Raw genomic sequence first — 27,411 nt, forward strand, 5'->3', positions numbered from 1 at the left:
CTCTCCAGCTTACAGGCCAGTGTGAGGATGACGCACATAATGCACCCATAATTCTGCAGAACGGCCCAGTCATTCTTCAGCTGTGATCACGTCCAAAGTTTGCTGACTATGAGAGGTGACCCCACATGGTGTAGGAAAAACTGGGGGAGTGGGTTGGAGGGGCTGATTGGCAGCCTCAACTACTCTGAGTGTTAGGTGTTAGCTACTGGCTCCCAGCGGTGAAGGTCACGCTGCTCTTCCATTTGGCATTGAGCCCGCCCACATGGTGCGAGCTGATTGGCAGGTACTACCGGTGTACAGCAGCACATGGCGTACTCACTGCGGGGAGCTTGGACGCATCTGAGACGAGTGACCGTAAAGACAAACAGCTTAAAAATACGATTAAAATCAGATGTACATCTCCAAAGACGGCAGGGAGCAGCACCAGGTGGGGGTGAAGTCAAGACTGAAGGAAACTCAGTGGGTGTTCACTGCTGACAGCTCACTCCCCCCCCGCACCGCCTCATGTTTGCCACAAAAGTCCTTCTTACCCACGATGCCCTGCTTTCAGGGTCTCCCCTCCCCCTCACAGGAAAATGCCTCTCAAACTCCAGCTTTCCATGCTGGGAAGACTCTCCTAGCAGGACCTAGCTTTTAATGCTGTCTCTGAAGATGTTCTGCTTGACAAATCTCCCTCCCGGATGGAAAAAGGAGATTAACTGGTATATTAAAAGCCATCAGAGAGCCCCCATCTGTAAGCCGCTGGAACTGTCCCTGCCTCTGCGTTGGCAGAGCTAGAGATCGGGGTGGAATCTGCCGGAAACATAAAGGACCCTTCGAGCACCCTTCCTGGAGTGAAGAAATCATCTCCCCAGCCAGTTCTGGGATCTCTTCTGGTTTTGCATCACCACTGAGTATTTTATGCTAAACCACCAACGCAGTATTACAGAAATACATTTCATTGACATGTTTTCTGCTAAGGTAGAGTGTTTCTGTGGGTAGTGTCATTGTCCTACACCTGCAGCATTGGGGGTTTGAATCCCACCTCCGCTCTGTGTGTTCAGCTAGCAAATTCTCCTTCTGGGTTCAGCCCAGGCACCCTCATTTCCTCTTGCAATCCAAAGGCATGCAGTTAGGCTAATTTTTGTCTCTAAATTGCCCATAGCATGTCCTGTCCTGGGCATACCCTAGCCTTATGTCCTATAGCGTGTCCTGTCCTGGGCGTACCCTAGCCTTATGTCCTATAGCGTGTCCTGTCCTGGGCGTACCCTAGCCTTATGTCCTATAGCGTGTCCTGTCCTGGGCGTACCCTAGCCTTATGTCCTATAGCGTGTCCTGTCCTGGGCGTACCCTAGCCTTATGTCCTATAGCGTGTCCTGTCCTGGGCGTACCCTAGCCTTATGTCCTATAGCGTGTCCTGTCCTGGGCGTACCCTAGCCTTATGTCCTATAGCGTGTCCTGTCCTGGGCGTACCCTAGCCTTATGTCCTATAGCGTGTCCTGTCCTGGGCGTACCCTAGCCTTATGTCCTATAGCGTGTCCTGTCCTGGGCGTACCCTAGCCTTATGTCCTATAACGTGTCCTGTCCTGGGCGTACCCTAGCCTTATGTCCTATAGCGTGTCCTGTCCTGGGCGTACCCTAGCCTTATGTCCTATAGCGTGTCCTGTCCTGGGTGTACCCTAGCCTTACTGTATGTTCTATAGCGTGTCCTGTCCTGGGCGTACCCTAGCCTTATGTCCTATAGCGTGTCCTGTCCTGGGTGTACCCTAGCCTTACTGTATGTTCTATAGCGTGTCCTGTCCTGGGCGTACCCTAGCGTTATGTCCTATAGCGTGTCCAGTCCTGGGCGTACCCTAGCCTTATGTCCTATAGCGTGTCCAGTCCTGGGCGTACCCTAGCCTTATGTCCTATAGCGTGTCCTGTCCTGGGCGTACCCTAGCCTTATGTCCTATAGCAAGTCCTGTCCTGGGGCGTACCCTAGCCTTATGTCCTTTAGCGTGTCCTGTCCTGGGCGTACCCTAGCATTATGTCCTATAGCGTGTCCTGTCCTGGGCGTACCCTAGCCTTATGTCCTATAGAGTGTCCAGTCCTGGGCGTACCGTAGCCTTATGTCCTATAGCGTGTCCTGTCCTGGGCGTACCCTAGCCTTATGTCCTATAGCGTGTCCAGTCCTGGGCGTACCCTAGCCTTACTGTATGTTCTATAGCGTGTCCTGTCCTGGGGCGTACCCTAGCCTTATGTCCTATAGCAAGTCCTGTCCTGGGGCGTACCCTAGCCTTATGTCCTATAGCAAGTCCTGTCCTGGGGTGTACCCTAGCCTTATGACCTACGCTGCCTTTTAAGTAACTAGAACATGGACTGATGTCCATGTTTATTATAATAAATCCTTGTACGCAATGATAATGACCATGAAAAGAGCATGAAGGAAAACATTAAAATGAATGAAATGTTAAATACAAATGAGATGATAAAGAGCCGTGTAATCAATGAAACAGGTTAATATATGTGGAAAATAATGAAAGTGGAGAAATTAATGTACATGCAAGAGCATCAGATCCAGCTCTCTCTCTCTCTCATGAGTTACTGCTCTCCCTCTCCTTCTGCAATCCTATAGAGTGAGTTACTGCCACCCAAGCAATCATGTGGGGTGAATTATCCCCCTTCTGGGGACCATACTGCCCCCTCCGTTTCCCTCCGACAGCCGGATGGAGAAGGTATGCAGGTGACCATAACATCTGCTGCCTGAGCAGAGCGTCTGACCATGCACCACCAGGCTTGCAGCACAGGAACGACAAGCTGACAGGAAGCAGCGCTTCAGCAAGGTCAGGGGAGGGGTGGTGGGGGCCAGCGGGGGGCAGCGTGGAGCAGGGAACAGGCAGTCAGGGTCAGCTGGGCACGGGGAGGGCGAGGGGTGTCAATGTGAGGATGCAGAGCCCAGAGCTGCCAGGAACCAGAGTTTAGTGGAAATGCGTGACCCCCCCCCACAGCCTGACACTGTCGCTCTGCCAGGACGCCTTGGAGTATGAGGCGAGAGCCAGCCTAGGCTTTCACACAGACACAGGTGCACACACACATGCAGACAGACACGGGTACACGGGTACACGGGTACACACACACACACACACACACATGCAGACAGACACGGGTACACACACACACACACACACACACACACATGCAGACAGACACAGGTACACACACACACACACACGCACACACACATGCAGACAGACACGGGTACACACACACACACACATGCAGACAGACACAGGTACACACACACACACACACACACGCAGACAGACACAGGTACACACACACACACACACACAGACAGACATACACACAGTCCACTTATTCAAATCTTTATGGGGACTCACCATTCATTTGTATGGAATAACCATCCCATAAATTCCATCTTTGTATAAACTTGAGGTTCCTCTTGTGGGGACCGAAAAAAATGTCTCCACAAAGTCTAAATAACAGGTTTTTCTCACATAGTGGAGACATATGGACACACAGACAATGATGAAGGTTTGATATTGGGGGGATACAATTAAAATACAAAGGTCTATTTACTGGGGGGACGGATAAACCCAAATTAACTATTGCGGGCTCCACATTCACCCCATTCCCGCTGGCTCCTCCTGCCCTGCACCCAGACACACACACTGCATATCCCTATTTCCCCAGTTTCTGCTGTTAATGGCACCCTATGTGTGCACCTGTGTAACTGGTGCCAGTTTACCTCTGCGTTTTGTGGATATGATGTCTGGAGACCTGATGTATGGATGGTACTGGTTACCATGCTGAAGCAGAAACCTCAGTCTGCCCTAGAAAGGATGTAACCCCCAGGATCACCCCCCCCTACCCCCCCAAAGTGCCGCCTTGGGACCTGCTGTGCTTCCCAGCGTTACTGCCATTATTTTTGGAACCAGCCCAGCTCTTGTGCCCCATCACACAGACAGAATATCACCGAAATCTATGCCTCACGATCTGACCCAGAGTAACCCTCAGACATACCACCAGGGAATTACAACATCATTATATAATTACAGGCAGTACTGCTACTACGCACGTCTTCAGTAAATGGGGTCTGTATCTCTCTCTGGCTGATGCATGACTTCAGCCTTGAGGTGTTTGCATTTTGCTCAGCAAAGCCACAGACCTGAAGGAACCGGCTCAGTGCTCAGCTTCATTAGTTCACGTCGCTTGTATTGGAAATGGTCATTTATCAGTGTGACCGTAAACTGATTTGGAACAAAAATGTCTAAGTGTCTAAGCTCCAGCTATATCAATTCAAAACCCCAAATCTGGCTCAAAGCTAAAGGAAACTGGCCAAAATCTGATAAAATATCTCAAATAAATATGCCCATCGCAACACTATCGCTACATGTTTCTGTACTATTCATGGTAAGATCTGCACATTAAGAATGCTATCAAATTGATTGAACTGAATTGTAAACATGAGTATATAGTGGTACATGAACCATATTGGTGAGACTTCAGGTGTTGACTGTGAAAGAAAATCATCAATACAAGAGAAAAGCTGCAAATTTCATAAAGCATTTTAAACGCAGTGGTTAATGGTTGATTCTATAATCCTTGTTATTTTTATTGCTTGGTTTTGCATAACATTTAAAGGTTTTCAGGGGAATGCATGACATGCTATAGCAGAAATGCCTGTATTATAGCAACATTGAAATAAAATTCAAAACCATGTTACCAGGTTCTTGAAATAGTCCCTTAAACATCGGCCCCTTGGGTAAACGGACATGCTGCTGCAAAGATAACGTCTGCTTCCTCACAGAAACCTGACTCACAACCACTGGTATAGGTTTTACTCTTTACAGGAAAGACACACACACACACACACACACACACACACACACTAGCCTCTATCTGTAACTGAACATTTCCAGAAGCAGAGAGGAGACACAAAGCAGGTGCCTAGGCTGCCAGCCAAAGGAGATGCAGTCTTTTGTGTAAACGACGCTGGTGGTCACTGACTGCCTGTTTAAGGACGTGTCAGCTGGCTGTGAGTGCACTCCTGGCATCGGTGCAATGAAGCCCCACCCCCACCCCCACCCCCCAGAACACCTGTCCTACTGGTGACTCACCCAAGTGAGCAGCGGAACAGTTTATGTAACACCTTGCCTTGGGTTGCCTTTCTGAGCTTGGGGATTAACGTTGCATGTGACAGTGTTATACAGTGAACCCCTCTGATTGTCTGTGTGATGCTGTCATACAGTGAACCCCTCTGACTGTAGGTGTGACACTGTTATACAGTGAGCCCCTCTGACGGTCGGTGTGAAACTCTTATGCAGTGAGCCCCTCTGATTGTCTGTGACATTGTTATACAGTGAACCCCTCTGATTGTCTGTGTGATGCTGTCATACAGTGAGCCCCTCTCACTGTCTTTGTGATGATGTTATACAGAATGTCCCTCTGATTGTCTGTGTGATGCTGTTATACAGTGAACCCCTCTGACTGTTGGTGTGACACTCTTATGCAGTGAGCCCCTCTGTGTGCCTGTGTGACACTGATATAGTGAGCCCCTCTGACTGTCTGTATGATGCTATTATGCAGTGAGCTCCCTGACTGTCTGTGTGATGGTATTATGCAGTAATCTCCCTTACTGTCTGTGTGATACTGCTATACAGTGAGCCCCTCTGACTGTCTGTGTGATGGTATTATGCAGTGATCTCCCTTACTGTCTGTGTGATACTGCTATACAGTGAGCCCCTCTGACTGTCTGTGTGATGTTATTTTGCAGTGAGCTCCCTGTCTATGTGATGCTATTATGCAGTGAGCTCTCTGACTGTCTGTGTGATGGTATTATGCAGTGATCTCCCTGACTGTCTGTGTGATACTGCTATACAGAGAGCCCCTCTGTCTGTGTGACAGTTATGCAGTGAGCTCCCTGACTGTCTCTGTGAAGCTGTTATACAGTGAGCCCCTCTATTCAGCCTCTTACCAGGTTGTCACAGACCCTAACCCTTCAGCTAAAAATAAAAACGCTGAAAATGGAAGAGACTGAAAAATAAGCTAAACAAAAGGGCAGGCAGCAGAACTGTGGCTGGAATCCTCCCTGCAAGCCGGTGGCTGGCAGACCACCCCCCAAGGGGCCCGACGTGCGTCGCTCTCACCGCAGGTGGCTTCCGCCTTCCAGCAACGGCGGCCACAGTGGGGGGGCGACGAGGGCTCATCATCGCTGGGGCCAGCTCATCCACGCTGAAGGGTCTCCGAGCAGGCAGATCCCTTGCCTGCCTTAATTACCGTGGCTCCCAGACGCTGATTAATGGGGTGGCTGCTCCTGGGTCCTGATGAGGATATACTCTAAATATACCAAGCACAGAGGAGGGGAGGCTGCATGGCCACCCACTGCTCAGCGAATCAGGCGGCCCATATCCAGGAAGGGGCGGCTCTCCCAGCCCGTGTCTGAGACCCATTTGCTGAACCTTGAACCAACTGATTTGATTGGCTCTCCCAATGATGAGGCCCCACCTCCCATGTCAATGTGAGGACATGCTGGCATTAACCCCCAAACCTTTCTGCCCATACGACACCTCACCCCCCCCCCCCCCACCCCATTCATGGCCCCTGTTCTCCACAGAGTGAGCAGTCTTGTGGTCGACTGTCACACATGACATGGAGACATGACAAGCGTGGCCAGACATGATTTATATGCTCCTTCCTTCTAGGGGACATGCACTGAGCACATGGGATGAGACAGAGCATGTAACAGGGTATGATCACACCGCTCTGGAAATACCTGTGAATGACTCCATGTACCAGGAGGAGGGGCGTGGGGTGACCGCGACCGCAGGCCTCTAACACGGCCTTTCCCAGGCACAAGCATTTAGCACAATCAGGCACCCACCACTCTCCCAGACAGACTGCATATAAAACATTTTTATTTTGTGCATAGCACCATTGACACGAGTGACATGTTCTCTGAAACTGTCGCTGGCGTGGGGTGTCGTCCCACCTAGACACTGGCCGTGTGAGTGTTCGGGGTGCATCATAAAAACACTCCTCCTGACTGGGAGGTACCCTGATCCCACTACTGGACATTAATGCACCATCAGACACACTTAGGCTGGACCTCTGACCTTCAACCAGCCCCGAAACTTTACGGCGGGTTTAACTGCGGGGGACACGCCCATGACCACGACAGGTTCTGTCAAATCCAAACAGACTGGGAAGACTTTCATCACAAATGCCCCTCAAAACCTGAACCAAACATTGATCCGTGATACTTGCTTCTTTGCTTCGTTCTGTTTAGCACCAGTGGACAACAACACAAAAAGCACGTGAAGAGAGATTTACCATTAAAAAACTTGAATCAATTAATAAAAGTAATAAAGTAGGCCTCCCCATTTCATATATAAACCCAGAGTAACCTGCACTGCAGAAACAATTAGCATTCAGCGGATTGCCTCAGAAACACCACAGGATAACATTCACAGTAAACAACATCCTGACCCCACAGAAGTGCACAGCCCCTGTCTGCACCTGCAAAGGCTCATTCAACTCTCCTTAAGATGTAGAGGATTCCAAGGTTGTCGACGGTGATGAAGGTTCTGAAGTCAGGTGACACGTGGATCCTCTTCAGATTGGCCCCCTTCGTATAGAATGTCTGCAGGGCCTCTCCCTTCTCCACGTCCCACCACTGAAACACACAGGGACAGCTCGTCGATTGGCACTGCCGGCCTCAGCCCCCCCGGGCACGCAGCACAAGGCCCTGACTGATGGCTCATTAAAAAAAACATTTCTGCCTTAATTATTTCAGCATCGATCACACAAATGGGCACTGGCGAAAACTGCATGGGCGTTCGATGGAATTCGACTATGCAGTTTCGGACAGTGGGTTGTAATGGACGACACAGATGTTCATTCTTCATGGTGTGCGATGAAAGAAACAGTAAAATTACAGCAACTGTATCAGCCAACAGAGACTCCAGGAGTGGCAATGAGTGTGACGTCAACCCAGGGCACAGGCCCACCCCCTAGACCTGTCCCACAATTCCCTAGGGTTCCTGACTGATGATATCTAGTGACAATGTATCATGTACATTACACACTGTTTGTGAGGTGACATAAGGGTACAGTAAGTGTCATTCAACCAGACTACCCGCTGGTCTCTGAATTCTAGAATCATTCACATTACTACCCCCCCCCCCCCCCCATTCCCTTGCACCCAATCCTGAGTTCAACTGCTTCCACTTTCTAGACCCTATGGTTCAGACACCATTTTCACTGGTGGCTTTTGGAACATTACAGGACCTCAATGACCTCCAGATGGTCTGGGTGTCCTGAGGTCCAGTGCAGCTGTACAGGCTTACAGAACCCAGGCAGACCCGGCGTCGGCTGCACCGGGCCCCCAGCACTGCCCCCCCGCCGCCTCCCTGGACCAGCTCGGCCGCCTAACAGCCACGATTATCAGGCTGAGGCAGATGTGTGATTTACGACGGCGCTACGCTCGGGGACTGGAAATCCAGGAGGAGGAAAAAGGAGGCCATGGCTCCACACGGGGGGAGACCGGGGAGGACCGCGCCTCCTCCCGTCGCACGTCTCAGTGTTTCATTAATCATGAAATGGCTCATGGGGACAAATGTGGCCCATTTGTGTTTCCCGGGCAGGCGGGCTGGCGTGTCGCCCCGGCCACCATGGAGCTAAACGCCGAGCGCGGCCCCCTGCTGGCATCGGCGACCGGGACCCACCACACGGACACCTAAGACCTGTATTCGTGCTCCTTCGGCAGAACAGGAAGTCCCGTTCCCCGACAGAGTAAGAGAGCAGGAGCAGCGCAGTGAATCTCGGCGGCGTAACGGTATTTATGGTGCCGTTTAAATAGCAGTGTCCCATCATCAGCACTGCTCAGCCACATCTGTCAAAAGCAGAGCAGGAGAGCTGTGGAGGAGATGAGGAGCGCAGTGCAAAGCAGCTCACGGCTTAAACGGCCAACGCATCCAGTCACAGCTGCTGACAGACGGGAAACGGTGCAGGAACGGAGGATTAACAGCCGTGTTTCCAATGTCTTGCACAAGCAGCACCAGCGGGACGATCACATCAGCACACGCGCCACTCCGGAGGGGCCTGATACAGGCGGATCAGGATGATGGGCAATCGCACAGCTAAATGAAGTCCTAACGGTCTTAAGGCCACAGGCATGTGGGGGAGGAAGAGAGGCATTAAGCAAAGGGGACGTCAGCGCCCCCTGCTGGAATGTGCGGTAAGACAGGGAGCCCTGGGACTGAGCGACGCCCCGATAAACTTGCTTGGTGGGGCCGGAGCTGGCAGGGCAGAGCACCCAGGGCAATGCGATGCCATTTGAATAAACACTCCATAAACAAACCCGCTGTGTGTGTGTGTGTGTGTGTGTGTGTGTGTGTGTGTGTGTGTGTGTGTGTGTGTGTGTGTGTGTAAATCGGAGGGAACAGACACCGGGGATCATAACCATCCTAAAAAGTTGTGGGAAAGGAGACAATTAATCACCAGTATCTGACACTCGTGAAATGGGTGAAAAAGTGAACCTCGTATGGGTTCAAATGATTCGTGAGAGACACCGCCCCACACAATTCTTAGAGCTGGTATCCAGATGACCGTGTGTGTGTGTGTGTGTGTCCTCAGCATTAACAGGCTTCCCATGATGCAGCGCGAAGACAGAAACAGCGGCTTGTCCCCGAATCCTCTGAGAACAGCTTAAACACCACATAAACTGCTATTTTTACCTGCTTTTATTAAAGTAAAAAACGGCTTTTAACCTGACGGCAGCACTGAGACAGAGGGGCTAAAGCAGGCATGCAGGCTAGGGGGTGGGGGGATGGGCGCGCAGAGCAAGCCTCCACCAAAGAGAAGCTCGCTGGGCCCAGGGGGGGGGCACCAGGGTAACGCGGCGGCTGGAGACTCTGCCCATCTATTCTGCCGCAGCCATGGACACGAACACAGGAGGGCACCCATCCTGCTGAGCAGCGAGTGCATGCAGCAGGACGGTCACTGCACGCCTCCATTCACCCTCTGACCATCGCTACCAGTGAACCAGTCCGGGCCGTTTCCACATCCGGGGCAGAATTCACTGCATCCTTCTGTATTCCATCTGTAAACAGGCAGAAGGACCATTTTTCGGGAGACTGATGAAAGCGAATCAGCATGCGGCTCACTGACACTCGGCGTGCCGGGACAAACTGCATAGACGTGCTCCACTGCGTGACGTCACAGCAGCTGACCTACCACAGAAACCCGGCAAAATAAATTCACAAATATGACAGGTGTAACTAGCGTAGCAGGAAAACAAGCGAAGAGGGAGGTCTACAGGTCAGAGGATGGAGGGAAGGCGAAAGAGGAGAATGGGGCAGAGTAGAGAAGTGGTAAACACGGTGCCAATATCCCAGGAGGGACTGCCTCGCCTCAACCGCCTCGCCTCAACCGCCTCGCCTCAACCGCCTCGCCTCAACCGCCTCGCCTCAACCGCCTCGCCTCAACCGCCTCGCCTCAACCGCCTCGCCTCAACCGCCTCGCCTGTGCCCCCACTGCACGTTTGGCTGTAAGTGTCCCCCAGACCCAGCCCACAGTGGGCCGTCCGTAATGGTGTGGGGTAGTCGGTGGGGCTGTGGCGGAGGAGAGACAGTAACATTGTTCCAGACACACCACTCAGCAGCATTAAAGCAGTCCCGGCTCGGGGGGGAGCGTTACTGACGGGACGCCGGCTTCGCCTAACTGTGCATTAGTGGCAGGCGGAGCAGAGCCTCGCTGATTAAAAGCTGCCGACTTGCTGCCGTCACGCACCGTTTGCACACAGTAACGGCAGCAAGTCGCTGAAGATGCAGCCGAGTCGACCGCTCCCCAGTGTATTATGTCATCAGGCTGTCAGGCCATCCAATCAAAGAGGCCCGCCGAGGAGCCCCGGCCTGCGCTCTGATTGGACGGCCTGACATTGTAACTGTGTAATTTGCAGTGCGCCAAGGAGAGCAGCGAGACAAAGACACATCCACCCAAAGATGCCCCTCCCCCCCCACATACCAAAAGCTGACCAGAGCTGCTCTCGTTAACTAATTACACCACATGAACAGAGGGGTGGGGAGTGGCTTTCTTGACAAATTAAAGCGGACCTCCCGAAAATGGGCAGAGCCGTCGCCTACGCTCACCTCTCCTGCCCCGCGCCACGCTCACGCTCAGGAGCATCGATCCCCGGCCGTCCCCAGGGCCTCATGTCAGCACGCCATTAGCACGGCCAATCAGAAGCCGTCGACCCCTGCTTGACCGTCCCAGCGGTGACAGAGCTAACGACATGTGCGGCGTACAGACGCGGATGATGGCTACGGGTGTGAAGCCATCCTGGAGAATGCAGGGCTGGGTGTGATATTACCCACCCAACCCCCCCCCCCCCCCCCCGCATGCCCAACCCATTTCCACCACTCACTGCCTAACAAGACACACACACACACACACACACACACACACACACACACACCATGCTGCTGTTATTGCACTTCTCAGACCTGTTTACTCTGGATTTCATTACCAAATGGACAGCATTCAGTCTAACACACAAGCAGAGAGGTGACCAGATCCTATGGGACCAGAGGGATGTTTGTGCAGGCTGCTGCTTGCGGGGTCTTGACAAGCCGTCACCGGCTCACACCAAGTACGGAACGTTCCGGAAGCTTTCCTCTGGTCTGAGAGGAATGTGTCCCCCGCAGCTAGAAGAAAGCCTTGTGTGGCATGTGGGGGTTAGGAGGCAGAGTCTCGCTGGGCTGAGCTGAAAGCTCTGGCGCCCCCTGCTGAACGGATAGGTCACATCCGGCCCGAATCTCCAACAGTGAAATCAAGCAAGGAACAATAAAAAGGCAATATAACCCTAAGCCTGGTGACTGAGCCCTACAGACAGAGACCTTAACACCGGTCACGCCTGCGGATCCTTGAGTCTGAGGGCCTCACTCACCTTGACGTAGCCTCCTGTGGACACCAGCACCCTGTCGTCAGGCGAGAAGTGCAGGTCCGTCACCCAGCCGCCATGCAGCGAGTCCACGGAGTCCTTGCTTCCGCTGGAGCAGATCCTCAGCAGCGAGCCATCCGGCACGCACCAGAGCTGGGGAGACGCGGGGGACGTGGGTCACGCACAGGGGACAGGAGCGGCCCGGTGGCCCGAGGAGGAGTCGGGAGTCACGGCCTAGGCGCAGATACACACCCGAACCTCGCCGTTGTCGTCCCCCGTGGCCAGCAGCGCGCTGTCCCGGGAGAAGCAGCAGCTACGGATGCAGCCCTGATGCCCCGTCAGTCTGTGTAGGCAGCTCCAGCTTTGGAGGCTCCACACCTGAGGGAAGGAACGAGACCAGGTGCAGAGATGAAGGACTGAAGGAAGACGGCAAGGATGGGGCTGCTGGCCGACATTGCCGTATCTTCGGAGAGGGGGCGGGGCCTGTGGGGCTCACAGAGCACGCTCAGAGGGAGCTCACTGCACACAGACACACTGCATGCTGAACACTGGCAAACCCTCGACCAGTGTCCGGCCGGGCGCACCCGCAGTGCATGCCGGCCCACAAGGAGAAGGAAGAAAAACATCCGCACCGTCCTTGGCTGGGGAGAACACGGTGCAGCTTCCTCCAGCCCTGTGTGGTACTTAGTCTGCCTGTCTGACGAGAACACCACCCACCCACGCTTCACGTCTTAAAAGGTGCCTAGCACGAACTCCCAGAATACACCAGAGACACATCATCCACTCAGAGCAGAGCATTAACAGCATCCTCCCACAGAACAACCAATAAGAGCACAAGAAAGGTCCGAGGGGAGGGCTTTCGAGATTCCCTGTTGGTCAGCCCCGCCCCCTCCTCCGTTACCTTGGCAGTCTTGTCGGTGGAAGCTGTGGCAAACACGCGTCCGTTAGCTGAGGCGTCACATGACAGGATAGAGGCCTGGTGACAGGAGATGTCCTGGACCCGGTCCCCGGTGGCCATGTTCCACACCTGCCACACAGACGACTTAACGGTGATGCAAATGCGCACAATCGAGACACGTCACACAGGGAGGGACAAAGTGACCCATTTGTCATTGGTCTTTCAGGCGAGCGCTCAGAGGACGTGCCACTCGCTGTGACGACAGCAGGACAAACACAATGTGTCCCACGCATGACTGTGAGCATACTGGCTGCCTTCCAAGCCCTCTCCTCTATCAAAGTCACTCCTGCAATGTCAGCCGGTGATAAAAAGCTTCTCACTTAGGCCTGGGGGACTCTCCTACCTTAACGGTGCCGTCGTAAGACCAGGACAGCAGGCCGGGAGAGGAGGGAGAAGAGGTCAGGAACAAAAACCTCCTGACCTGCTCCGTGTGGCCCTGCAACACCCGACACTCCCCTGTCCTCCACTTCCACACCTGCAGGGGGAACCCAAGAGCTAGATCAAGTCATATCATAACGTCAAGGCATTACCCTGCACAGAGGGCCTAGTAATACACTGCTAGTCATGAAATTTCATCAGAGGAAGCTAATGCGGTCAGTGGTCACCGCGCGTCCGTTCAAAGAGCGAAGTCGACATGAGAGCCGCACCCTGATGGTGGCGTCCTCCGAGGATGAGATGAGCAGCTGCCCGTCGGCGTTGAACTGGCAATGCAGCACCATCCGCAAGTGGCCAGTAAGGGTGCACAGGACATCCCCAGAGGGCACCGCCAACACCTGGGGGCACAGATGAGCACATCACATAGGTGGGCACCCCCCCCCTCCCAGTAAACAAGCTTCAATGCAGTCAGTACTAATTAGCAACATCATTAGACCAGAGTTTCTGAACCCGGTCCTCTTTGCCTCCAGAGGGAGCAAAAATGTGGCCCGTCTGGTGATGCCTGAGGATCAGGTTGTGAAACGCTGCTTTAGATTTCAACAGACAGGAAGGATTTTAGCACATCATTAAAACTTAAAGCTTTCTGTATTTATCAAGATTTTATTTCCTTAGAGAAAGTTTAGATTTTTATGCCTGATAAATAAGCTGAAGTACTGAGGCAGCAGGAAAAGTGGAAAAATGAGAGATTCCAAAAACAAACAACTGGAGGGCCAAAGAGAGTGAAGGAGTGCAGTGAGGCAGCTAGAGAGGGAGGGGGAGGGGAGAGGCATGGCAAGAGGCTCGGCGCAGATGCTCTGGGAGCGACTACTCAGGTCTGTCTCTCTTCATTGGCCAGACGTCTCCTCTGGAGGGACTGCAGAGCGAGTGAAGGGGAGCTACTTCTGAAGAAAGTGCTGGAAGTACAAATGGCTCCCAAACAACTGAGTGAGCGAGTTTGGGGAAGAGGCATTTGGGACGAACATCAGGACTTTGCTGAAGCAAACCTCTGTTTCCCTCCTCACAGAGAGAGACCCCCCCCCCCCCCCCGAGTTAAACAGCAGTGCAACTGCGTTTTCTGGCATGTCGGTGTCTTGCTGTCATTCCACGCCGCGCTGAATCATTAAAGCTGCAGACTGCAGGCGCACAGGGGGGGACTGGAGAACATGTTGAGGCCCCGCCCACAAAAACGGGGGATGTCGTGCATGGCGGCACGAAGCGTCTGTGTTTACGTCGGGCTCGTAGGGGCGCGGGGGGGTTTGCCTTAGGTGGAGACGTTTTCGCACCAGGACTCATGTGGGAATTCTGTACAGATCCAGATGAAGAAAAACCCACTGATATTCTCCTGCTCTCTCTTTCTCTCTAAAACACACACGCTTAACAGCATAGGCTGCAGCCCAGTGGCGTCCCGCTCATGTACACCCTTCAGTTTGTGGCCAGTACTACATGCTACCATGGAAATGACCTCTTGGTAATTCTTGGCTGAGGTGAGCGCCCCCACCAGGCCAGCGCCAGCACTCCTTTCTCAGGTGTGACAGCGCTGAGACGGTCTCCTGTCCTGGAGTCGTCAGGCTGCCTGTCTGCCATCATTCATTTGTTGCCGTGGCGGCACAGTTACACCGTACCGGGGAGTTACACCGTACTCTCTTGGCGTCTTACGGAAGCTGAGACTCACACCAGCTGCAGGTGTCTCTCTCACAGCCTCACGATAAAAATAACCGTAAAGGCTGCCTATCTTCACCAGGCTAATGCTGCTATTTTCACTGAGCTGATGCTGGCTAGAACTGCAGGCCGGCCCCAGCACACTCACGCTGCCCTCCCCTCCGCGATCACGAGCGTCTGCCCACCTTCACGCTGCCTGTGTCTAGGCCCAGGGCCACAAGCATGTTCCTGACCCCCAGGGCCAGAAGCTGAAGAGTCCGGAAGCTGAAGCTCCTCAGCACCTGTCTAGCGGCTGGTATCCGTCCTGTCTGAGACAGAACACACACACACAGGCAGGCGCACACAGGCGCACACAGGCGCACACACACACACACACACACACACACACACACACACACACACACACACACACACAGGCAGGCGCACACAGGCGCACACACACACACACACACACACACACACGCACACACGCACACACACACACACACAGGCAAACACACAGACGCACGCATATGTGGTCACAAGAGGCTAACCTCAACCCCCCCAACTCACACACACAAATACAAGACTTTTGGCATTTCTGATCGAGTCAGATTGTTCTAAAATTGAGATTCCCCTTGGGGGGTGACTGACAAAATGGTCCCCACGATGTCAAAATGACAGGTTTTCATCACGGCGTAGGGATATTTGGTCCCCACAATGTAATATATACATGAGCACAGACACAGACATACTTTTCACTCCCTCCCTGATCCTACCTGCAGTCATATCACACACCATGGCGCATGAGCTCGTGCACCATGCAGATGTACCACACCACTATCCGCAAAGCCTGCCATGGAGATGTAGCCCTCAGCGATGGACTGATACCAGCAGGCCAGTGACTCCCAGTAAGCAAGGCCAGTCACACAAGAGTGCCCCCACCCCGGAACTAAATCCCTGGCATGACTCAGGCGCCCTCACGCCACACCTGGCCGGGCCGATGGACTGAAATGAGCGCATGGACAGGAAGAGCGAGCGGATGGCTGAGGGGTGACAGGAAGTACAGTGGTGAGGTGGGGGGGGCGGGGGGTTTACAGGGAAAAGCGGAGGAGAAGCGAGGCTGCGAGCCGAGGACAGGAACAGAGCGGCGGATGATCCCCCCCCCCACCTGCAGGACCCCGTCTTCCCGCCCCAGGGCCACGGCAAGGGGGGCGGGGCACAGCGCCACGCAGCGAATCCGGGACTCCTGCGGCTCCGACTGGAGCACCATGTCTCCCGTCGTCCCGCCTCGGACCTGAGGATGCAGATACAAGCAGGTCGGTGCGTCACACGTCAGAGTACTTTCCTGTCCAGAAAGAACTGGGGAAAAAGGAAGCAAGAGCCTGACCTGCAATCGATTCATGTTGTCCGCAGCCAGGATGGTGACGGCAGCCCCATCAAAGAGCACCTCAGAGTCCCGCTTCAGAGAGACCGCGCTGGAGATGTGGACCTGGCAGGTCTCCCAAAGCTGCAGAGCACAGGAGAAGCTCAAAACAAGTAACAAGTACAGATCACATTACCAGAACATTAGAGAAGAGCTGTTTGGTCATTACATAACACCCGTCACAGCTAGGGGGCACTCTACGGACACCAGGGTGAGCAGAAGAGACCCCCTGAGATGGCGGCAAGTCAGAGCGCTCACCCTGACAGTCTCGTCGGAGGAGCACGAGAGGAGGAGAGCGCCGTCGGGAGAGAAGCGGACGCAGTGCACCCAGCTCAGGTGACCCCTGAAGTCAGTGATCTTCTTCTTGGTCTCCATGTCCCACAGCTGAAGCAGGATTCAAAGAGACAGACTGCGAGTCAGTGCTGAAGGAGGGGGCAACAACACACTGCCAGCCGACAGGAGGAGTACATAACTGAGCGAACTCACTGCCAGTTAAGATAACCAGCTCACCAGCCTCACCAGGGATTATCTATCATCTATCAAGACGCCAGGACCCAGGCTGTTAATTTAAACCCACTCCTCTTTCCAGGCACCTCAGAGTTATATATCATAATATATCATGTGCTTGTGCTGCCTGCAAAATGTCAGTTCATCATTACTCCAGAATTAACTCCACTATTAACTTCAGGAGAACCACCTTTCTGTGGGATCAGGTAATAATAGTCCAATTTTCTGAATAATTTCAGTTTGTATCTGGCTATAGTCAGAGCTAACACAGCATTTCAATATTCAGCTGGCTATTCATGTGACCATGTGACTGGTCACGTGACAGACGGACAGCCTGAGGTCTCACGGGAGCCCTGGCATCCTACCTCGACGGCGTAGTGGGAGAGCGCCACGGCGACCAGCTTGCTGCTGGGGCAGTAGTCGCAGAACTGCACCGTGCTCAGGCGGCTGGTGCGGATCTCAGACAGCAGTTCCCCCGTCTCCACACTGAACATCTGCCAACATCAACAAGCCTGCTCACCTGGTGACCGTTGGATGGCAGTACGCTGCACGGGTCATCAATAACCGCGATTACGGGCGGGGCAAAGTGACAGAACCGCGCGGGGCTCCGTATGCCTGCTGATCCCCGCTCTGCCCACGGGGGCTCCCCTTGTTCACTCATGAATAATAGATTCAGCCCAGCTGGGAGGCTGCGGAAGCGGGACGCCACCCCAGCCCAGGCCTGCTGGGGCGTAGCGACGCCACCCAGCACCGGCACACAGTCGTTAGCGCCTCTGTCAGCAGGCTAATTAACAAGGCAGCCAGCCAGGGATCTGAGCAGCGTCCTTTGCTCTGAAGTGACACAGAACTCAAGCCCCCCCCCCCCCCCCCCACACACACACACACACCCCTCAAGCCCACACACACACATACACATACAACCTGAGCCGATATATATATATATATACACACACACACACACACAGGTTTGTAACTATATGTTTGTGGGGACTCTCCATTCATTTCTATGGGGAAAACTCTAATCCCGACATGATGACCTTAACTCGTCCTAAGCTTACCCATAAGTAACCAAATAAAATATGACACACAACGCAATACCACGCAGAAACAAACACACACTTGTAGCCACACACACACACACACATCCCAGTAAACACAGCAAATATTGTTTTCCTGAGGCCTCAGAAATTAAATCTGGGTAGATGTCCCAACACAGGCAAGAAACCTGTCACCTCCCTGGTCAACAAATGCCAGTGCTGTACAAACGGTTTCTCTCTGGGGACATGGTGGGGCTGCCTCGCCACTGGCAATCCGGCCCAGCTGGACAGGAAAACACGCACATACTCACGAAGACGGCATTCTTGGCAGCACAAAGAAGGTGCTTGCTGTCTGCGGACCAGCTGCTGCACTTCACTATGGTCTCTAGCTCCTCATCTTGGTCACCCAGGAACTCCTTGATGTCTATGGACTTCCACTCGTTCGCCGAAAAAACGTCCCACAACTGTAAACAAGCATGGCTGCCGTTATTCCCTTAAATGGAAAAATGGGTGGGGCTCAGAAGCCTGGGTAGCAAAAAGGGGTGGGGTTATACAGGGATGTGGGCGGAACTTTGTTCAAAGATAGACAGGCAGATGGGTGGAGTCTCTCCTCATATGGGTGGGGTAAATGGATGAGGACACACCTTCAGTGTCCCGTCGTTGGAAGACGTGGCCAGGAACTTGTCGTCAGGTGAGAAGCAGCAGTGGTTGACTGGGCCCATGTGGCCAAACATGGTGTTCTGAGAGGACTGCCGGTTTGGGTTCCATAGCTGGGGAGAGAGCGACGTGTCCAATGGTCACCCTCAGACGGTACGCCACCCACAGCCTTCCTCTCACGTGAATGTACGTCATTAGCGGCGTGGCCTCCTGCAGCCCGCACCCTCACCTTGGTGTTGAACATGCCGTCGTTGGAGCAAGTGGCCAGCAGGATGCGCCGTCGCGCATTTGTGAACTGGCAGTGGTTCACCTGCTCCTCGTGCTCCTCGTCGAAGGTCCGGTTCAGCATCCCACTCTCGGCGTTCCAGAGCTGGGCCAGAAACATGCCGATGAAGGGCCCCCGTAAAAGCACGCTTTCCCACCAAGCTCAATTTAATTTATTTTTATATAGCGCCTTTCACAACAGAGTTGCCCAAATGCACTTGACAAGAGTGTGTGACAATCCATTACTAGATCGTCATTTATACAGAATGCCTCTGGGGGTCCAAATATGACTGACTGCCCAACCCCACCTCCCCCCTCATTTATACAATGACGTGAAGTCCCCCCCCCCCACCAACCGCCGTAAATTAAATGTCCAACTTGCCTATTTGCTTGCTTAATGCTACTAGCAATTCAAATCATGCCCATGCCCCTTAGCTCAGGTAGGCCAACAAGTCACATGACATGGCCAGAGATGTCAACCATTAGCCGCTGAGCCCAAGTGAGCTCTGGCAGCACGGTACTGAAGGTCTGCTGGCGCTCATTAGATGCTTAGCCAGGCTCACGGCGGCACCGGGACTCAAGGCTCCCGCCGTGGCGGCACAGAGAGCGGGAACGATGCTGAAGATGACATGATGGAGCCGAGCTGGCCCGGCTCAGTCGCCTCTTACCCGGACTTTCTTGTCGCTGGAGCAGGTGGCGATAAGCCTGTCATCAGGAGAGAAAGCGCAGCACAGCACCTCGTCCTCGTGCGCCTGGATGTCAAGGAGCTTCTCTCCGGTCGTCGTCTTAAATACCTGTGGCCACAAAAAAAAAAAAAAAAAAAAAGCGACCAATCAATGAGGTCTTTAAAGAAGCACCGGTCCACATGTGCAAAAAGCGCAGTCTGCTTCCAGCTGTGAGACGCCCAGCATCTCAGTAAAGGTGGCCCTCTAGTGGAATTTTCAGAACATTATACTTTCTCAAACAGGAGGTTAGCAGAGAGGCTTACATTTAGGATGCTGCCTGACCCACAGGAGGCGATCTTCTGTCCATTTCGGGAGAAGCAGGCATACAATATGGATCCCTGAAGAGGTTTGACCACCAGGTGGGACAAACTCTCCAGGCTGCTCTTATTACTGGAACGGAACAAAGTGTTCAATCAAGCACATTTCATCAGCTCCAAGACGTCAAGTTCCAGCCAATGTGAATAGAGGAGGCACCCAGACGTGCCTGAGATACCTACACCCAGTCCAGGTAGAACACGCCCCCACCACTGGCTCGCTCCTGAGCCCGCAAGTGGGCCTGTCGGTATACTTCGGAGGAGTTTGGCTGGGCCAGGCCGAGCTGCACCACGTCTGGGAAAGGTTTCTGCTCCAGGTGGTACCCATTCACCGAGAGGAACTCCTGAAACTGCTCTCGCACGGTGCTATTCTACAAGCCCACCAGGGGGGCGAGAGAGCAACAAGGAGCAACATTGACAGACAACAGAGGCGGTGAGGAAGAGAAATAATGAATTAAAGAGGTAAAGAGAGTGAAAGTGAGATTTATACAGAGACAGGCACTGCAACTGTATAGTCAATCTTTACTATCCATAACCACATGACCTCCACAAACCTCTTTATCCAGTATAGCAGAGTATTCCAGATAGTCGTTGATGAGAGGGGCGGGTCCCATGATCTGAGCTTTGGTACTGACCCAATTCAAGGAGAACATGAGTTCACACAGTTCCTAGGAAACAAAAACAGCACATGTGACATTAGGCATACATTCTGAATTGATAATAAATTGAATTACTGCCAGCATAGAAGGTAGCCAGTCATACGCTGTACAGGTTTAATAAAAATGAATATTTACTTAAGCTGATAAGTTGAGCACCTTGATCAATGCCACTGACCAATGACTTTGCTTGATTTTATCTTTCAGCTTGTTACTTAACCATGCGCGAGACATATAGTTAATATTAGATGAGGAATACAGTGTGAGAACCATGTAGCGGGTGTTGGTCTAGGGATGATACCTTGGAAAGCTCAGCCTGGGCCATGTGGTAGGTGAGGTATCTGAACCAATAGAGACTCTCCTCATTGCCAGACAATGGGGGTCCCATCTTGTAGAACTGGTTGTACTGACGCACTACTTTGGAGTGTAGTTCCTGAGGGACAACACACACCGAAGTCAGGCTTGGAGGCTCTTCTGATTCCAAGCAGCCACAGACACAGACACAGACACAGACAAACACACCCATATGCATAACTAGCACTGCAGTATAATCCTAAAGGGAATTCATTCAACTGTAGTGTTAAACCTTCCTCAAAGAGAGCTACTATAAAAGGAGAGTGACTGACTGGTAGCGACTATTAAAGAACAAGGAAAGAGAAATCAGTGCAGCATTACAAAATAAGGCCCAGAATAGATCAAATGGAAGAAGATGTCGATGACAGTAGGCCTTTGAGAAGATGAGAGGACAGCACACCAGCAGAACCACGCTCTGCATGTCACGACTCCTCACACATACCCGAAAACGGTCCCGGTTCTGCTCGACGAGGAAGTCCAGCTGCAGGTCATGCAGGTAGTACAGGTAGGGCTTCTGGCTGCAGTCGCGAAACAGGAGCGATTTGTTCACAAACTCCTGCAGCATGTCCTCCACTTCCTCTGGCTCCAGATCCCAGAGGATAGACAGGACCTTCAAGAGAACACAAGGCACATGGGTTTTGGGGAAACAGTGGCCTAAAGTTTCATGCTGGGAAGCCTGTGGTCAGAATATTGTCATTTTAATGGTTCATCTCAAGCTATTTTCTTTCTATCATTTTGTACCATCACACACATCTATGCTCTAATGCTGTTCATACCAGACATTTACCCCCATACTCTCCATACCAAACACATTGTGCCCAATACTCCCATACTCTCCATACCAAATGCATTGTGCCCAATACTCCCATACTCTCCATACCAAACGCATTGTGCCCAATACTCCCATACTCTCCATACCAAACACATTGTGCCCAATACTCCCATACTCTCCATACCAAATGCATTGTGCCCAATACTCCCATACTCTCCATACCAAACGCATTGTGCCCAATACTCCCATACTCTCCATACCAAACGCATTGTGCCCAATACTCCCATACTCTCCATACCAAACGCATTGTGCCCAATACTCCCATACTCTCCATACCAAACGCATTGTGCCCAATACTCCCATACACTCCATACCAAATGCATTGTGAAGTAGCTGTTTAGTAGGATTGTGTATTTGTATACCTTTGTATAAATGACTGACACTTATTATGATTAACAAACAAATGATTGATTACGTAGAAACTAGTTGCAATGGTTAAAGATGTTATGGTGTTGCTGATGGAAAATAGGCCCTTCATTAACACCAAATAAATAAATTATTATTCAATTATGAGTCATTAAAAAACTGTTAGTTAAACATTAATCTATTGGTTACTTTAAAACTAACCTTCATCTGGGTGATCACATAGATATGTGGGGATCTGGGATGTAACAGCTGGTCAGAATATTTGATCTGTTGTCTGTCTGCATGTCAGATTTGTGGCAATGCCTCATTAGGCAGAGAAATACTGCTGCTCTCAAGCAGTCACTTAACAGTCAGTGTACTGCTGAAGCGGTAGATCAAATAAGCCATAGATAGGGGATAAGGGTTGCGAAGTGATTTCCCTTAGAAAATCATTTTTAGCAGTTTTAAAATGCAAAAATACAGTATTTTATTTTGATACATGCTGGGCCTTTTGTATTTCATAGTTTATTTTGATATAATTAGAGTATTTGGTATCTTGATTTTAAAATACACTGTGATGTAACTTTGCCCTTCCCCGTATACTCCCATACTCTCCATACCAAATGCATTGTGGCCTATACTCCCATACTCTCCATACCAAATGCATTGTGGCCTATACTCCCATACTCTCCATACCAAACACACTGTGACCTGTACATCATACTCTTCATAACAAATGCATTGTGACCTACACTCCTATGCTCTCCATACTGAACACACTATGACCTATACTATCACACTGAGAATTATACTCTACAATAAACCCACAATTAGCAATACGCAGGCACAGTGCTGCCCTTACCTTGGGTGGCACTTTGACATCTTTCTTCAGCACGGTGAGGTCCTTGTACAGCGTTTGCGAGTCATTCTGCAGGACCGTGATGCTCGCATCCATGGCCTCGTCCAGCGCATCGTAGTCGTACGAGGTCGATTTGCGGATGCGGCGGAACTGCTTCTGCCGCAGCTGCCGCAGGTAGTAGTCCCACCTGTCTGGGAAGTCACGGAGCAGTGCCCCGATCAGGGACACCACCAGGGGGGAGCCTGAGCCACACGGGACACAAAAAGCAACGCATTAACCAAAGTGCTGCATCCCAAGGCTCATACATCTAGCTGACATGTGAATACCGCAAAAAAAAACCCTAACAGCTCTCACAGAATAACAGAAATACACCTAGAACTTGCCAAAGGCTAAAAGAAGCACCTCTTTGGCTCTCTATGGGAAGAAACGATAGCAGCATTAAATGGGATATTTTCCATCAGATCTGGCAGCCATTGCTGCTGCCTTTTCAGAATAATGACTCATGCGATTCCCCCAGAGGTGGATATAAACATGCTGGGCCTGTGAACAACATTCCCAACAGCTCTCTCTGTTGTTCTTTTTAAAAGAATACTCACACGGTTCATCTTTTCTTTGGTTATATCTTGATTTTGTGCCTTTTTGTAAATTTTTTCCCTCTTAAATGCAGTCCCGATATTATTATTACCATCTGGATGATTTAGCATTTTGGGTTCAGGCTGCCAGGGCTGGGTATTCGGATGCTGGCTCAGGCTCAGTATGTGTGGAGTTTGCATGTCCTTCCTGTGCCTGTTGAGGTTTCCTCTGGACATACAGGCTTCCTACCAGACATCTAAATTGCATATAGTGTAAAATCATGTTTATGAACGCCTGCCCCACGATAAACTGGAATCACTACCACGGTATCCCCTGCCATGGGCCACGTATCTCTAAATTTTAGAGACTCAGAGACCGTGGACTACATAAGTGGTTATGGAGGATGGACGGAGAGTAATTTTTTTAGCTTAACTTATCCATATGCTTTTCTTCATCTCACTGCCAAAATACAAATGGCAGCACATTCTGAGGTTAACTCACATTTGCACTCTTTGACGATACTGCCCGCCTGCTCTGGAAGCTCCCGCACCGTCTTGTTAACATACAGGCTCAGAACCTCCAAGGCTTTATTTTGGTCCAGGCTGCTCTCCACCTCTACCTCCTCTCTGTGGCCTGCAGGGAGAAGCAGAAACACACATGCCTCCATTTTGGCTTTCGTGGGGACTTCCAGAGGAATCGTCTTCTCACAAAAACTGCCGAACCCGTGTGGCTGTTTTCAACGGAATGAGAAACCGTCATCACTGTGGCCTGTATTCACTTTAACCTGACGGTGGAGCGGCAGCGTACCGCTCACAGAGTCCACCAGGCTCCGGTTTCGAGTAGTGAGCAGCACCCGGCACTGGACATCGAACATCTTCAGCATCGCCCCGTCCCAGATGTCGTCCAGGATCAGAAGAGTCCTGGTGACCAAAAGGAAGTCATGAATAGAACATTGTTGGGTTACAGCTTGAACAAATAGATGCAAAAAGTCCCCATTCACAACAAAAGTAACTTCATTAACAGCACAGATCATACAGGATATAGCTGATTCTGGGGAATGTGCATTGGCATTTCAACGGCCTGAATCTTCTCTAGGATGCCACTGGTACATACAGGTGCGATTCATACCTGGGGTACTTGTTCAGCATAAGGAATCTGAGCTGTTCCTTAGCCTCTTCAATGGAGCGGGGTCTCCGGGCAGAGGAGTTGTTTTTCTGTTCCAGACGGAAGCACAGCGACTGCATCTTCCCCAACAGCCCCGGCATATCCACCTGGCCAACTGACAACCAATGGACTCCTCCGGGGAAGCACTCTGTGGTTCCACATGGACAAAAGAATGATCGGCAGTATGTTAATTCTGATAATACGCCAAAGACTCCACCCTCCTCTAATCTATTAAGCTTCCACTCATTGTTCCCACCTTTAATGAGAGCCTCGTCTCTCACGGCCTCGGCTGCCAGTACGGATTTTCCTGACCCCGCCATTCCGAACACGGTGACCCAGCCGGGGTTGTCCTTAAGCTTGTACAGCTTCTGTCGGACCTTGTTGATGAGAACTGTCCGGCTGACGAACACCACAGGCCTCTGTGGGACTCCGCCTTCAATAAGCACCATCTTAACTGAGGTACAGACACCGAAAGGTCAACGAGTACCGTTTTAACATAGGTACAGACACACAGAGATCACTGAGGAATGGATGTAATCTAGCAAAGACAGACAAAAGACACTATTGCACCCATTATTGTTCTGTTGTTTGTGAGGATGCCTGTGTTAGCTCCTAGATCATACCAGACAATTCCCACAAGTCCCTGCAGCATGGGGGAGAGTTTTACCGTAGGGAGTACCTCCATCTGAGTAGCTCTTCTGTACCTCTGGGGAGATGAGTGGCAGATCCTGCTGTAGCAGGCAGGCCAGGTCCCCATAGCCCTCACGGATGAGGGCATTGTACAGGGAGACGTAAGCACGGTTGTCCTTCTGCAGGACCAAGTCGACAAGGGCAGCTGCTTGCTCTCTCCTGGTGGCCTGGATCAAGCCAGAGACAGAGGCTATTCAGCATTTTCTTCTGCAGAATTACACTACTCTAGGCCCATTTTACAAATAGGAGCCACTCAAAAACATATGCAGGACTCATTTGGCCTCAAAATTATATGATTATTTTATGTCTTGTTTCCACCAACACAGAGCCGGTGCTGGACTGGTTCTCGCTTGGTGCCTTTTCAGAACCTGCATGCGTTTCCACCGGATTAAAAAAAGAATGGAATGGAAATGTTATGTCCGTTTATGTGAGAGTAAAAGTTAATATTAATTTATTTTGATATGTTTTGAATTTTGAATCTTTATAAGCCGCTGAACTGAAAAAATAGCCTTTAAGTGTCAGTTTTCAGAGCATGACTCGTTGCGCTCTGTCTCTACGGCCTGTATCTACCTTTGCCTCCTCAATATCCGGGGATTTTTATTGTCCTCTGTACATGTATGTGTTCTTAGTACTGGAACTGGTCTTCAGCAATGGAAGATGACATAAAACGGGTACACAAGAACACAAGTACGGTCAGGTACGCATATTGAGATTCACCCCAGCTTTTCTGGGGTGCTGTTTTTCTGGCCCAGGGCCACTTGAGGTGGAAACACATGGAACCAGGTGCAGATTGGGGGAAAAACCCGGCACCCACTCCGGCACTGCTTTGGTATAAACGAGGCATCCCAATCAGCCTTGGCTTACACCATTTTCATAAATAATGAAAAGACCATTACTCTGTCAAAACAAATCACACTGCTTACAATTAAATTATTTTAGTTTCAGGGTCTTACCCTTTCCCATCATTTCAACAAACCTCAGAAGACTCCGATATCACTGCAAGAATCTCACAACTCACCCTGCTGCTGACACTATTCTCTTCATCAGTGGTCAGCACTGTGTCACTGACCATGTGGTCCATGAGGTAGGAGGCCTTGATGTCCTGCTCCAGGACAGTGCGAGAGCGCAACAGGCAGCTCCGAGCCCGTTCCTCCATCCTGAGCTCCGGCTCCTCGGAGGCGGCACATGCAGCGTTCCCGCGGTGATGAAAGACAGGTCACGGGGCCAATGTGTCTCAGAATGACTCACGAAGGGGAGTATCATACAGTGTATTCAAAGGAAACCTTTAACGTCAAAATTCATGTTATCAGCTTCAGGAATCAACACGGCCTTAAGGAAATAAGTCGACAGGAACCAGTAAGAAACTTAAAGACACTTTCCAAAGAAAAGAACCTCTGAAATTTACAGTTTGTTTTCTTTCCCTAATACGTCAAGAAGTAACATTATGTTTAAATAACCAACAGTATTTCGATGGTATTAAACCTTGTAGCGCGTTTACAAGTCAATACCAAAGTAGATAGCAACTTAGTGATAAAAAAAATCTATTTACTATTAATAACCTTTAAATTTGTCGTACTGTTGCCCGTCATTAAACCGCTAATTGTATTAGTCATTGGTCGACAGCTTAAAAATGTACATAAACATGTAAATATAGCAGGTCCACCACAACATTACTTCGTCTGAATAGTTACTATACAAATTTATATTCGTCCCTTATTTTCATTTAGCTAGTCATATTACGAAGAGCGATAACTTACTAAATTCCGTCAGCTGGTTTCCTTCCGTCCGATGTTCAGTGTTTACACCAGCCGTGGCAGTTTCGGAAATTCACGGTGATATCATTTCGAAGTGCGCGTCCCTGAGTTTCAACAAAACAACTTCCCTGTTCGCCAGCGGCCAATAGCAAGCCGCCGAACGATCACGTGACGGAGCCGCGTTATTTCGAATGGTCACGTATCCAGGCAGATTTGTTGCCAGTGAACGGAAGGGTGTGTTCGGTGAATGTTAAAGATTAATCAACTTTTAAATTACATTTAAACGGCTATGTAATACATTTTTAAAATCCCATCTACACCCAT

The 27,411-nt window shown here is 51.1% G+C and overlaps 1 protein-coding gene across 4 annotated transcripts; it reads right to left on the reverse strand.

The window, feature by feature from the left end:
- Window positions 1-6,879: 6,879 nt before the first annotated feature.
- apaf1 (apoptotic peptidase activating factor 1) lies at window positions 6,880-27,230 on the reverse strand. 4 transcript variants are annotated; one of them, XM_023816878.2, is made up of 28 exons: window positions 27,091-27,230; window positions 26,352-26,616; window positions 25,323-25,500; window positions 24,900-25,097; window positions 24,608-24,791; window positions 24,287-24,399; window positions 23,981-24,112; window positions 22,910-23,148; window positions 21,313-21,480; window positions 20,818-20,949; window positions 20,415-20,528; window positions 20,044-20,231; window positions 19,810-19,936; window positions 19,490-19,615; window positions 18,787-18,927; window positions 18,545-18,670; window positions 18,212-18,364; window positions 17,229-17,357; window positions 16,615-16,740; window positions 16,321-16,440; window positions 16,102-16,227; window positions 15,137-15,259; window positions 13,526-13,651; window positions 13,222-13,353; window positions 12,822-12,947; window positions 12,173-12,298; window positions 11,927-12,073; window positions 6,880-7,654 (listed from the first exon to the last, which is right to left on the reverse strand). In XM_023816878.2, exons 2-28 carry the CDS (start codon window positions 26,487-26,489, stop codon window positions 7,508-7,510), a joined length of 3,885 nt encoding a protein of 1,294 aa, XP_023672646.2. In that variant the 5' UTR covers window positions 26,490-26,616; window positions 27,091-27,230; the 3' UTR covers window positions 6,880-7,507. The 4 variants fall into 4 exon arrangements, with proteins under 4 accessions (XP_023672646.2, XP_023672645.2, XP_072565506.1 ...); XM_023816877.2 differs by having other exon boundaries at window positions 25,311-25,500; XM_072709405.1 differs by lacking the exon at window positions 15,137-15,259 and having other exon boundaries at window positions 25,311-25,500.
- Between the last annotated feature and the right edge of the window lie 181 nt (window positions 27,231-27,411).

This window comes from Paramormyrops kingsleyae, chromosome 1 (genome assembly GCF_048594095.1).
Source record: "Paramormyrops kingsleyae isolate MSU_618 chromosome 1, PKINGS_0.4, whole genome shotgun sequence".
NCBI classification, from domain to species: Eukaryota; Metazoa; Chordata; class Actinopteri; order Osteoglossiformes; family Mormyridae; genus Paramormyrops; species Paramormyrops kingsleyae.

What these genes read in the sequence shown, in the direction of transcription:
- apaf1 (XM_023816877.2), bottom strand. Translation starts at nt 26,489, where the DNA reads ATGGAGGAACGGGCTCGGAGCTGCCTGTTGCGCTCTCGCACTGTCCTG. An exon ending in CCTGGTGGACTCTGTGAGCG is followed by an intron (nt 24,113 to 24,286) that starts GTACGCTGCCGC and finishes TTCTCCCTGCAG; the next exon opens with GCCACAGAGAGGAGGTAGAG. An exon ending in CCACAGGAGGCTACGTCAAG is followed by an intron (nt 7,655 to 11,926) that starts GTGAGTGAGGCC and finishes TGTGTGTTTCAG; the next exon opens with TGGTGGGACGTGGAGAAGGG.